Raw genomic sequence first — 13,468 nt, forward strand, 5'->3', positions numbered from 1 at the left:
GCTGCTGCGTAAACTCTAGTGTGCCCCCACCATCTTGCCACCCAGTCTTCAACTGAGTCATGAGTATTTCTAGGCCCCTGAAATTAAAGTTATTCCAACTCTTTGTGGACCAGAGTCCACTTTGAAGTCCTTTAAAAACTCTGGATCTCCCCTTATAATAAACGGACCAGTGGCCCACTTGAGCTCCTCGACGCCTTCCCACATACCCCTTCATTATTCTCTGGTATCAGATCTTCCTGATGTGGCCTTTAAAACTAGTTTGCTTCTTAAAGACAGACCCTTCAGGAGGAAGTGTCATGTAGCTCTTCAGGGAGGACTGAGGGCAGGTCTCAGGAAGGTTGTGGAAGAAAAGAACTTTCATTTATCCAACACCTTAGGGGGATGTGAAGGACGGCGTGCGATAGGCCTTCTGCTGGGAGGAAGGGGCGCGGGACAGGCTCATGTGGAAGGGGAGCGGTGGGAGGGGCACTGGGCTTGAACTCAGGGTCCACATCAGAACAGCTTCGATGCTTTGAAAAAAATGCGGCTGTTCCCCTGTGGGGCCTTCTAAATCCAAATCTGCACAGGAGGTTCCAGGCCCGAGTCTTCCACGTGGCCTCACACGGAAACCCAATGACCTCTAGGCCTCATCACGGGATCCTACCATGGCCCCAAACGGCATTTAGCAGTGCTAGCCTTGAAAACGAGGCCAGAGTGACTGCTCTGGTGGTGGTGGTGGGGGGTGTTCGTGCCGACCTCACTCAAAGGCCTGCTCCTGCTGCAGGCAGTCACGGAAAGAGAAGACACCTGAGGTTGAAATTCTCATAATTTTAATGGTCAATAGCTGTGGTTGGCTCTGGATGGTACAGTTAAACAACAGACTTAAAGATCTCCCCCCCCCCAACCCCGCAAGCGCATTCATACCCCCTCCGGAGCGTTGCTGCCATCAACATTCCGCCGCCTGCTCAGACTCCCACAGCTCAGACCCCCTGAGGGTTACGGGAATCCACATCTTAGTGTAATGAGCTGAAAACCCTTGGTACGCCTGTGATCTGTGTTATTTATTTTTTTTTTTTTTAAATAACAACTATTAAACCAAACCCCTTCCCAGGCTCCGCCGCCTCACAGAGCAAAAACTATTACTGTGGCCATCTGACTCCTCGGGTCGTCTCTCGTGGGCTGGGTCGTTTGCTTCTCTCCCCATCCTACCGCAATCATACGGCGTAGAGTTCGTAAATCTTCTTTACACAGTACACCAGGGCGGCCAGTGCTATCGTGTTGTGCAGTCTCTTTCTGTGCAAGTCGTCCTTCCGGACCAGCACCACCGGGGTGGAGGAAGTGAGTGTGTGCAGGGGCAGGCGGGACAGTTTGTAGGCGTCGTACTCCACCTGGTACTTGCAGCAGGGGTCAAACTGCCAGGAGATGCCGTAGAGGGTGCAGCAGGCCAGGCTGAGCACACCGGCGGGCAGCGAGATGTAGTGGGAGTAATCCAAGGGCAGGGCCAGTGGGGTGAAGAGGCAGGCAGTGCCCGCCAGCACGGTGGTCTTGTGCAGGCAGTTGCCCACGGTGATCCAGCGGGCCGTCTCGTCGCCGATGCGCGTGGGCTCGATCACGATGTACTTGTACTGCGCTTCCAGCGCCTGCTCCAGCTCGTACTCGAACTGGTCTTGGGCGTTCTCCCCGTTGTAGATCTCATGCACGATGTAACAGTCTGTGGCCGACAAGCTCACCCTTGGGGAAGAGGGGGAAAGAGGAGACAGTGAAACTGCTGAGAAGCACGTGCCCTGCTTCCGTGCCGAGACACTGGGGACAAGTCTGTGGCCAGAGCCTGGGCGCCCGGCTCAGCAGACAGCCCGAGCTCTCGAGGCCACCACATCTCGCTTATGGTCTTATCGTCCCTGGAACCCAATATACAAGGTAGTCACTGAAGAATTTTTTTTCTCCTGAGAGAAAATGGCAAAATGTAGAGAGACACAGGAGGAGGAGTACCCAGATCTCTAAGGGGATGGCCGCCGGCGACATGCACCGGGCCTGGCAGGCAGCCCAACACAGTGGACTGAGTGGACAGAGCTAAGTCTGCACAGAAGCCCCAAGGAAGAAAGAGTGTTTTGGCCCAAAATCACATGCACGCAGAGGCCCAAGGCCAGCAGGATGAAACGTGCTCTTGGTTAACCAGAGCAATGGAGGGAGGAGGCTTCTTCAACGGAAACCAACAGACCCGAGGCCAACAGTGCCAAACACCCTGCCCTCTGCAAGGTTCAAAAGCAGTCATCCCTGCCCCACAGAACAAAAGACCGATAGGGTCGTCCTTGCCTCAGATGACTGAGAACAAAACAACTCTGGCTGTCACGGGAGGACAAGCTGCACAAAGCACCGCCGGCCAGCAGCCCCAAGAACACCAGCACACAGCTTAGAAAAAGCAGCCCTCTGATCTCATCAGGAAAAAACAAGGCCTCAAGAAGAGTGATAATGAAATTCAGTGTAAGGGGGACACACGAAGGACCCCCAGAGGTTCCTGGCCATTCTGACCCTGTGCCTCCAGGACTCTGTATTTATCACCAGGAAACGCTCCTCCCACTCACATAAGAAATACTGTTCACAGGGTACCTGGGTGGCTCAGTGGTTAAGCCTCTGCCTTCAGCTCAGGTCATGGTCTCAGGGTCCTGGGATCGAGCCACACATCGGGCTCTCTGCTCAGTAGGGAGCCTTCTTCCCCCCCTCCTCTGCCTATTGGTGATCTCTCTGTCAAATAAATAAAATCTTAAGAATGAAAGAAACACTGTTCACAAAGACCCACATCGAGTGGCTGAGCTGATCCAACTTCCCCCCCTGGGACTCGGGATGGGTGACCTTACCCTCACTGGTGGAAGACAAATCTGGAGGCTCAGGGACGACTCGGCTGTGAATCAAGGCCACAGAGCTGGCCCGTGGGCCACGGGGGGCATTTGAGGTGGTTTCGGGATTCTGTCTGACGTCTCTCCAGTGCAAACTTTGCATCCAAAGCAGAATCTTTCCACACCCCTGATGGGCTAACCTAAATATAGACCCGTACACGCCTTGTCATTTCCATTTGGCTTGTTTCAGCCTGCCCAGATCTTTCTGAATTTCCATACCACCTTCCAGTGTATACCGTTTCTCTTAGTTTTCTGTTCTCAGTTCATCTAGTAAAAAGCCTTCTTTATATCAGCCTCCGGGGGACACTGGTAGACACATCTCTGGAAGCTGGATCAAGTCACTTAACCCTGTTACTAGGCAGCACAGAGCATCTTTCACGTGCTTCAGCAAAAGCAGCTCCTTGTCCCTGGGCTGGTCAGACCATCACAAACAAGAGAAGGTCCAGGGACCCCCATCTGGTTCCTGTTCCCCCAACCTGAGCCCATGCCCTTCTAATTGGGGCTCTGGACCAGTGTACTGAGCCCATCTTCCTGAGCTCTACTTGTCCAATGAGTCGCACAGCCCTACGTGCTCAAGGACACAAGGTCCACCGGCCCCCACATCCCGGAGCGCACACCCAACGGCCACTCTGAGGAAAGCAACAGGGGAGCCAAGCTCATAGCGTTGTCAGGGACCGGGCACATTAAGAACAAGTGAAGGCTTTTAAAACAAGGTCACCCCCAGAACCTCTAGGTCCCAGTCCTCCTTCAGAGATGACATGTTAAGTGTGGTGAAAACTGGATTGTCAGGGGTACACTTCAAGAAAAAAGGACAGGTGATGAGAGAGTGGGACTATTGAGCACACCCTCTCCTTACTCCCAGGCAGGATTCAGCACAATAAAAACTAATTTTAGCCAACAAATAAGCAAACCTAAGAGGCAAAGAGTGTCACCCTGTTAGAAAAACAAGTGCTCAGTACTCTCCTGCGGTCCCATCAGAAATGAAAAGTCACTGGTAATGGCCTGATCACCCCCGAGTGCAGGGGGAGGGGCATCCTCCAGGAGGGGCCTCCACTCCCAGGTGGGAACCACTTTAGCAAAAGGCACTGGCTGGGACTTGGGCAGAGGGAACTCTTTATTCTGAAAAAGTAACTGTAATTAAGTTGGGCTCAGGGGAGCCTCCTAATTAAATCATAGGCCCTAATTAAACAGTGCGCACTGGGGAGAAGTTGTGCACTGAGGGGGTCAGACAAGCAGCCTCCTAAACATGGGCCATTGCCGGAGCAGCTCACTGTGGCGAGCCAGTACTTGGGGCTGCCTCTCTGGGAGGAGTTAATGAGCTGTTTCGGAAGAATCCACCGGAAGTAGATGAGACGGGAAAAGGAGGGTTTCCCTGTTCAAGGCCTCCATTTGGTTTGAATTCAGGGAGGGGAGACGGAGCTCGTTTCAGTTCTTACTCCCAGGCAGGATTCCGCACTTTAGAATTCACCTGGAGCAAACACGCACACCTAAGAGGCAGAGTCTCACGCTGGCTGGAGACATCCCAGCAGAAATGGAAGTCACTGGTCACGGGATGACTGGCCCCGTGTGCGCAGGACCCAGGAGAGAGGCTCCCAGGCAGCCCCAACTTCCCTTGTGTTCTCAAGCTGTGAAGAGGAGGCACTTCAACTCACTGTGCATCCCACTATCAAAGCGAGGCCGGGGATGCCTTTCCGGCCCCAAAATCCTTCCAGAACGTTTAAGGCAAAACGTGGGTGTCAAGGTTGGGACTATAGAATGTTCCTGCCCAAACCGCAAATCTACCTTAGCATACAGTGCCCTCTCTGCCCAGCAGACCGTAGCCATCCTGAACAAGCCAAGCGCAGAACAGTGATTATAGTATGTGATCTTTAGTGTACTTTAAAGAAGGTATACGTTTTTTTAGGGGCTTTTAGGTGGCTCAGTTGGTTAAGCATCTGCCTTGGGCTCAGGTCATGATCCCAGGGTCCTGGGATCCAGTCCTGCATTGAACCCCTGCTCAGTGGGGAGCCTGCTTCTCCCTTTGCCCCTCACCCCGCTTGTGTTCTCTCACTCTCTCTCAAATAAATAAAATCTTAAAAAAAAAAAAAAAAGTGTATGTTTGCTTTTAAACACGCAGAACCTTTCTGGATACACAAAGACCTGGGTTGTACGACCATCACTGGGGAGAGGAATGGAGTGGCTCCAGAGAGAAAAGAGGAGCCCTTTTACCAAGTAACTTTAGAACCTTTTGCGTCTAACACAATCCATGGTACTTAGGGTACATGGTCGTGCTCCTAAACCCCCTGTGCCAGTGCTGACATCAGTTTGCTCGGTGAGCCCTAAACTGGCAGGCAGAGCAGAGCATGAATCTGTCCAAGCTGGAAGGGCTGCTGTGGGCGCTGCCCCAGGGTCATGGGCCCTTGTGCCTGGGGCTCTCCAATCAGCCTCCCTCACTCTCCCTTCACCCAGTGTGGGCCTGAGACCCTCCCCTCTCCTCCTCTGAATGTGCCCTGGCGGTGGTCAAGATAGGGTCTTCAGCAGAATTCCCAGAGAACACTGACTTTCCAGTGAGAAGGGGGCCATAATGAAGAACCAGGCCACCGAACTCCACTACCCGGACGTGGGCACCCTCTCTGCACCTGGCAGCCTGCCCAGCATGCGGCCCCACGGTCCCCTCCACTGTCAGGAAGCCGGTCTCGGAGGACTCTGGAATTATCAGAGTAGTCTCAAACCCAGGATCCCCAAAGTCTGGAGATACCTCCCCAAAAGTCAGAGCTGTGCAAAAATGTTCCAAGCAGCACCGTGTGGGGAGAGCAGCACTGCTGCGAAGAGACCGCTAATCGGGCTGCTCCTCCACCGGGAGGGGAACGTACAGCCGAATGCCTCACTGGTCAGGTGGGGGAGAAAGCAGGGACACATGCGGACATTCAGAACGCGCACAGGGCTGCCGGAGATGCTGCTGCTGAGGAGGGTCCTCATGTGTGCTAACTGCGAAGCAAAGCAAGGAAACATCATGAGCGAGGGGCCCTCTGCCTGCGGCAAGGGACACATGGGCCAGGATGACGCTAGTTTTCTACTTAAGCTGAGCGCTGAGCACATGGGTTTACTGTCTCCAAATCACGGTGGGACACACATGTAAAATATACCGTCCTGACCATTTGTAAGCGTACAGTTCAGTAGCGTTCAGTACCTTCCTGCTGTGGTGCAAACAAGCTCCAGTATGGTTTCTGCCTGCACGACAACTCTGCCCCCGCGAAACAACAGCTCCCACCTCCACCCCCACCGTTTGACTTTGTGTCCCTCTGAGCCAGACAACGTCGGGTACCACACGCAAGTCAAATCATACAGTAGCTGTCCTTCTGCAACCGGCTTACTCAACTTGACACCACGTTTTCAAGGGTCACTCATGTTATACGCCGTGAGTCAGGAGTTCCTTTCCCTTTAAGGATGAATAAAGAATATTCCATCAAGTGTCTATACACCTGTTCATCCCCCGCTCACGCCTGGGCTACTTCCTCCACCTCCCAGCTATTGGGAATAATGCTTCTGTGAATACAGTATAAAACAATGTGCTCAAGTCTCCGCTTTTCATTCTTTTGGATCTATGCCTGGAGGCCAAATTGTTTTCCTGAGGAACCGCTGCACTGCCCCCCACCACAGCTGCATCCCTTTACGTTGCCCCCAAAAGGGCATGAGGGGTCCAACTGCTCCACATCCTCACCAACGCTTAACACCTCTCTGTTTTGTTTTTAACAGCAGGCATCCCGATGGGTGGTTTTGATTTATACTTTTTAAATAACAGCTTTATTGAGACAGAAGCCACCCATTTGGAGTGTACAATCCGGTGGCTTACCGCCTTCACTGTGTTGTGCAACAGACACCATGATCAATTCTGGAGTATTTCCATCACCCCAAAAAGAAATTCCATCGTTCCCCCTTTCCTCCAACCCTCCCCAGCCCCTGGCAAGCACCAATCCACTCACTGACTGGATGGACTCACTTGTTCTGGACGTTCTGTATAAACCCCATCGTGCCTGTGGCCGCCTGGGCCTGCCTGCTTTTGTTTAGAACAATATTTTCAAGGGTCAGACATACGGTAGCAAGTTTATGACTTTCACATGTTAGAAACATACTTTTGATGTGTTTAACATACAGTTTTTAAAAATCCAAGATAAAATATCTGGAGGGAAGTATCAAAGATGCTGGACATGAAGAAAAGTCAACAGGGGTTTTCTTTGGAGGGTGGCCTAACAGGTGACTGACATTTTCCTTCATAGGTTTCTGTACTTTTCAAAAACAGAAAACAAATACACATGTGCTTCTTTTATAATGTGGAAATGAATCGCCAGCTTTCTGTCAAAAAGAAAACTCTTGTTTGACAGCCCTGTATCCCTCGGGGTAACGAGACTGCACAGCCGAGGCGAGCGGAAGGGGCCCAGTCCAGCCCCAGCAGTGACCCCGTGCAGGCAGAGGAGTGTGTGCTGCCGGGGAACAAGCCCACCACCACGGGTCTGAGAACAGGCAGCATCTCATGGCTGGGGTATCCTGCTGGTCTCAGCCCTCTGCAGTCCTGCCAGTGAGCAGGAGGAAAATTCCATTTCCGTCGCCTCAAGAGAGCACTGGCCAAGGCGCCGTGCAGGCCACCATCACTTGCTGGTCCTGGCAGAACCGGAAGAGGCTAATCTAACAGCAGCGGAAGCGCTTGCTTTGGGCTCACTTCCTGGGGCAGGCCCTGGGCTCCAGGAGGGCCTGGGCTGGGAGCTCTGGTCTGAAACACAAAGGATGTCACCTCAGAGCTCTGGGAGGCAGACTGTGTCTTCACCTGGCCCAGTGTGACAGGTCACCAACACACAGTAGTGGAAGCGCATTTGAAATGAGGGGCAGGAGAAGAACAATTACAGTAATTAAGACAACGCATGGGGGGGAAATTAAACTAGGTCCATATGTCAGGTTGCTTTCCACCCAGTAAGCATGTGGCCACTTCATTACCTGAGCTCTGGGAGGTGCTGGACTTTACCTCGACCCCCAGATCTAGAATGCACTTCTGGCTAACCAAAAAGTGCCTCCTTGGGAGCCAAAGAAAGTGGCAGGATTCTGTGTTGTGGCTTTAAAGGCCAATCTGGACAGCAAGGCACAGGCATGTAGCCCCGAATGTTGAGGATGATTCCAAACAGGCTGAGGAACGTGCACAGGCACCCGACATGTTCATGTGGTTCAGAGAGAGCCCTGCGCACGGACATACGTTCCTCCCCGGAGCTCGGGGAGCCACGCAGCGCTCTGCTGCGGGAGTAAGAGCACCGTACACCGAGGCGGGGGTGTCCGGAGACCTGGATTCTAGTTCCCGCGTGGTAACTCGCTGGCTCTGTCACCAAGCGCAAAAGCCCTTGCTGCTCTAAGCCACGCTGCCTGGGGTCAAACAGGGCAAAGGCTCTAGCTCTTCCCAAGTGAGTGCCACAGCGAGGGCGGAATGGGGTCGGCTCTGCCAACCCAGGTGACAGCTGCAAAACACCCCCCAGTGTAAGGCCCACGCAGCTGTTTGTAAATTTAAATTGACTACAACTGTCAAGTACAAAATGCACTTCCTTAGATGCAGTGGCCATACCTCGAACCATCCGTGGCCACCTGTGGCTAATGGCTACAGCACAGAGCCAGGACATTTCTGTTATGGCAGAAAATCCTATGGATCAGCCTTGAGCTAAAGGACTCCTGTGACTCTACTAAGCTTACTGGCTCTCCCCAGAACTCCGTGGCCCATAACGCCACTGCTGGCGGCAGGGACAGAACACAGTGGCAGCTGGGAGGTGCCCGAGGGTTTGCTCTGTGGAGGACCTCCCACCTCCTCCCACTGCCCCCACTCACCAAGGCCCTGGACAGAGAGGCCTGGCCTCGGCCTCACCCCCCCATACAAAAGCATCCTGCCCTTTGCAAAGCTGGGCCCGGGCCGGAATGGGACCTAAAGCACGGAATCCCTGAGGCGCAAGGTATTTCTGCTGGAACCAGACCCTCCAGTCAATCCAGGAAGATGGGAAGTTGTGCCTTAAGAGGATGAACCCAGCAGATGTCTTTAACTTGAAATATCCAATTTCTGGGATCAGAACCTGTGGCCGAATGCGCTGACTCCACCTTCTGGTAGGCAGCTGGGGAGGACCCACACACTCAGACTCGGGCGTGGATGCCTACCTGTGCGCCTCGGCCACGGCCAGAAGAAACAAACATTTTTTACCACACACTGGAGCAAGAGAGGCAGTTTTCCAAGAGAAAAAAAAAAAAAGGACCCCAGGCCACTAAGGGTCCTCAGCTCTAGAAGGAAAAGCTCAGATCAGAATGAGGAGAATGTCACTCCCAGAAAGTGAGCCACCTGCCCTCATGGCTTGTGGCCCATCTGTTCAACTGGACCAGGACTAAACCCTCCACCAGCCATCCAGGACCACAACTCTCCGACTCACATATTAAAGCCACGCTGTCAGAACAGCACGACCGAGTCCTGGGAAAGAAGGTATCTGGTACAGAAAGAGGAAGACACAATCCCACAGACCTGGCTGCCTAAAAACACGGGCAGGCAGCCACACAAGCCAGGGGTTCCCCCGAACACCTGAGCATCTAGTCCAGTATGCCGGCCCTCTGGACACCCCAGGTCTCTGAGCAGCACTGCTGCCTTGCATCACGAGGAGTATCAGATCAAGCACATGTTCACGATGGGAAGAGCGGGAGCTGAGAGTACGTGGCTATACTCACATTCCAACCATCACGGAGAGCTCAGGGACGCTCAGAGGCCCTGAGGGAGTGAAGACAAACGGCCCAAGTAGGACAGGCAGGACCGTCTGGGAGCTGGTCCGGGACGGCACCCAAGTGGCAGAATACACAGATACCTGCACTGTGCCTTCCTAGATGGGCAAGTGTGTCTCAAAGACGCCGACAGGCCAAGTGGCAATCTGTTTCGTGTGCTCGCTGCCAGTGTGCTGAATTCTGGACAAGAATTCAGGTTACAGCTCAGAGTCTGATGTTCTTCATTACAAACACTGTTGAGTCCCTGGATTTAATGGAGTGGAGAGAAAAATCAACAGGCGAGCAGCTAGCATTTTGCTATTTCCACCCCTCTCCTCTTTTAGTCTAGACCAGTGCTGTCGCATCAGTAGAACTTTCTGCAGTGACGGAGGTGTTCTAAATCTGCCCTACCCAATGTGGTAGCCACCCAATCCCCATGTGGCTACTGAGCACTTGAAATGGGACTGACTCGTATGATTGAGAAGCTGAATTTTTTCATCTTATTTTTATTTAATTAATTTTTTAAGATTTTTTTAAAGTAATCTCTATACCAATGTGGGGCTCAAACTCACAACCCCAAGGTCAAGAGTCACATGCTCTACTGACTGAACCAGCCAGGCGCCCCTATTTTTAATTAATTCAAATTTAACTGTCACATGTGACTAGTGGCTACTGAATGAACACAGCTCTTGACTCAAGAACCAGGTAAAGAATTCACACATCGTGTATTCTGAAGCGGACCACCATTAATACACAGCTGATGTCAGAAACTGTGGTGGACGGTACAGTCCTGGGCAGAGCCTTTAAATACAAGTCATGCTTGGGAGTTTGCAGCCACTTGGCAAATCTGGAAAGTGTGCCCAAAGTGCTGCTCTGCTCCAGTTCCTGCCCCAAACCAGGCAAAGTGTCCTTTGCTTTCAGCATAAAGCAGACTCCAACTGGGTGTGTCAAGTAATTCTGGAAAGTGGTCTTCCAATGTGAAGCTGAGATTTGGGTCAGCACAGATGTGACATGGAACAAACTCATTTAAGAGAGCCATAAACACCCTATTTCAGTCCTAAGAGCCAATAATATGCTTGGGCCTCTTAATCTACGGTGCTGGGCAATCAATTAATCCAGCCCGCCCCTCCCGAACAGTCTTTCCACCCACTGAGCAGGAATGGAGGTGTGCCCAGAAGTTAGCTAGCTGGCCTGGCAGCGGGTTATGTTTCCATCCCCTGCTCAGCGTGGGAGGATCTTAGGGAAACTGGGCTCCTGACGAACGACTCCTGCAACAGAGCCAGGCTAGGGCCTCCCAACAAAGGCAACTAGAAAAGTTCCCCAGCCACACACCATGATATCTGAAGGAAGAGAGATGGGGCCACCCGAACCATAAAATCTGCTGCCCCATTCCTGGGGCATCTGCATGTGCGAGCAGAGCCTTCGGCTCCAGGCCAAAGGTTGCAACCTGCACGCCTAGGAGACTAGGCAGGTAACTGCAGTGAGTCAAGCTGTCAGGTGAGTAATGAACTAGAGAGCACTTGCCCTGACCAAAAGCAGTCCGCCACCACTCAGCTTTTCAAGGAGAGTTTTACGCAAAATCTTCCAACTTTTAAGTATTGGCAATTGATTTAAATTCTTTTTAAAACCTGAGGATCGACAGTCAAGGGCTGCATTCAGCCGATGGGCTGCTAGTCTGCAAACTCAGTTTTGAATTAATGTCTGTCTCCAACCAAGGAGATAAGATCCCCAGTATCTGATTTCTTAGATCAATAAAAGCTTAACTTGTGTTGGCACAGCCCTTGTATGGTGTCTGGGGCATTCCCATTTGGCCCTTCCAGCTGTTTTTATCCCGTAAGGAGAAATGCTTTTCTCTCAACTACTCTGGCTTTTCTAAGCAGGATTAATGGTCGCATTTAAGATCCCGAAAACATCTGCCAGGTTTAAAGGCCATCGAGGTCACTTCTTTAACTTCTTCCTATGGTCTGATCTAAGAAATACCACATGGGAGTCGGAAAAACAAAAATATCTGCTTGCCATTCACTGCTTTTCCACGGAAGAGGAAATGCAGAGCAGACAACACTGGATAACTCCGAGCTTAAGATAGCTGGCCTACCACAACTACCGAACAGGAAGACTCTTCCAAGCTGAGAAAACCATCTGCAGGCAACAGCAATGCATACGTGATGGAATCAACGAAAAGGAATAATGAGGAAAGCTGGGCGGGGGGGGGGGGGGGGGGGGGGGGGGGGGGACTATTCTGTTTAATAAGCCTCTCCAAAGAGACAAAACACACAAACACAAAACTTTCTTGCTGACCTCGGCTATACCAAGCAAGCCATAACAAAATGGACAGAGCAGCTGAATTCAGGCGACTCCACCAATACATATCCTTCCCCAAATTTCTAGTAGCTGAACAGCTTCTAGTGGCTTCTAGCTGAAACTGCTTTCTCGAAGAACTGTTAACTTCAACCCGAAACACAGAAACTCTAACAATCTCATCTTCTAGAAATCAGTTCTCCAAATCGAGATCCACTTCGGAAGAAACAAGCCCCTAGCTCCCTACCCACTCATCATTCATTAAGAAAGGTCACTTTAAAGGACTTCCACGGCAGGAGCGCTTGCAGAGAACCCTCGAAAAGTCGCAAGAATCGGAGGGTTCGAGGAAGCGCCCGGCTCTCGGCCCGGGAGACACACCGGGGAAGATTAAAGCTATCCTGATAAACGTGCAGACCGCACTACCCTCCCGCAGCTGGCCCACTCCGTGCAGGCTTCCCTTCCTTTTCCTTCCTGGGAGCCATCCCTCATCACGTCAGGGGTCGCGGCCGAAATGGCCACGCTCGTGGCCAGGCAGGACGGGAGCTTCGGACGCTGCCCGACCGCGGGATGCTAGGCGGGTCCCTTGGGCCTGCGCGGGGCTCTCGGTCCTTCCCGCGTGGCCCCGCCCCGGCCCCTGTATGGCCGCGGCCCACTTCTCCCGGCCCCGCATCGTCACCTCCGCGGAGGTCGCTTCAGCCGGGCTAGAGCGGGCGCCGGATCCCACCCAGAGCCTGGATCGGCCAGAGCAGGAACCCCGCGTGCCTCGCAGGAGTACGAGGAGGGCGGGTGGGCGAGAAAGGGGAGCCCGGGGACGAAGGCAGGAACAGCGGTGCAGCCCCAGGAGACCTCCCTGGCTTCCAGGCACCTGACCCACTCGCCCTGGGAAAACAACAGGCCCCCGGATCTCACCTCTCTCGGGCGCTGCCGCCACTGCTGCCCGGGCCAAGACGCCTCCTTCCCCAAGCGGCCATCTTGGAGACACTCAGCTCGCAAATGTCTCGCGCCAAGGCGGCCTCGGGATCGTGGGCGGACTGAAGGGAAATGTAGTCCGGGCCAACAGCCCCAGACTGCACAGAAGGCAGAAATCGAGCCCCCTCAGGACTACAATGTCCACAATGCGCCGCGCGCGCCGGAAGCCCCGCCTCTTTGAGGTTGCCTGGGAAGTGTAGTCCTCAAGCCAGGCGGAGTGGAAGGAAGTACCCTGGGAAGGGTCCTATTCAGGGCACCCTTTTAGAGTTTAAGTTTCCAGAGTTCACAGCTTAGGAGTCACAGGCGCCCGCCCGCTTGTACGGCCTTGGGCTTCAAGAGCAAAGAGCTGAAGGAGAATAGAAAGAAAGTGCCTACAACTCCCAGACCTCCGCGCGGGAGGCGTCCGGCGGCTGCCCGCTGCAGTGGCCGAGGGGAGCCGCGTTTTCTGCGGGGCCTGCCCTCCGCTTCCCTGTCCTACCTGCGCTCGCCGCCCTCGTGCCCGCCCAGCTGCCGGCGTCTCCTGCCGGCACCTTTGTCTCGCCTTCCGCGAAGGCGGCCCGATGTGCCCTTCACAGCGGCCTCTG

At 53.3% G+C, this 13,468-nt stretch overlaps 1 protein-coding gene across 2 annotated transcripts; it reads right to left on the reverse strand.

Moving 5' to 3' along the window:
• Positions 1–907: 907 nt before the first annotated feature.
• On the reverse strand, positions 908–12,909 carry TMEM11 (transmembrane protein 11). 2 transcript variants are annotated; one of them, XM_045984331.1, is made up of 3 exons: positions 12,825–12,886; positions 9,588–9,882; positions 908–1,710 (listed from the first exon to the last, which is right to left on the reverse strand). In XM_045984331.1, exons 2-3 carry the CDS (start codon positions 9,596–9,598, stop codon positions 1,194–1,196), a joined length of 528 nt encoding a protein of 175 aa, XP_045840287.1. In that variant the 5' UTR covers positions 9,599–9,882; positions 12,825–12,886; the 3' UTR covers positions 908–1,193. The 2 variants fall into 2 exon arrangements, with proteins under 2 accessions (XP_045840287.1, XP_045840286.1); XM_045984330.1 differs by lacking the exon at positions 9,588–9,882 and having other exon boundaries at positions 12,825–12,909.
• Between the last annotated feature and the right edge of the window lie 559 nt (positions 12,910–13,468).

The sequence above is a fragment of the Meles meles genome, chromosome 18, assembly GCF_922984935.1.
Source record: "Meles meles chromosome 18, mMelMel3.1 paternal haplotype, whole genome shotgun sequence".
NCBI lineage: Eukaryota > Metazoa > Chordata > Mammalia > Carnivora > Mustelidae > Meles > Meles meles.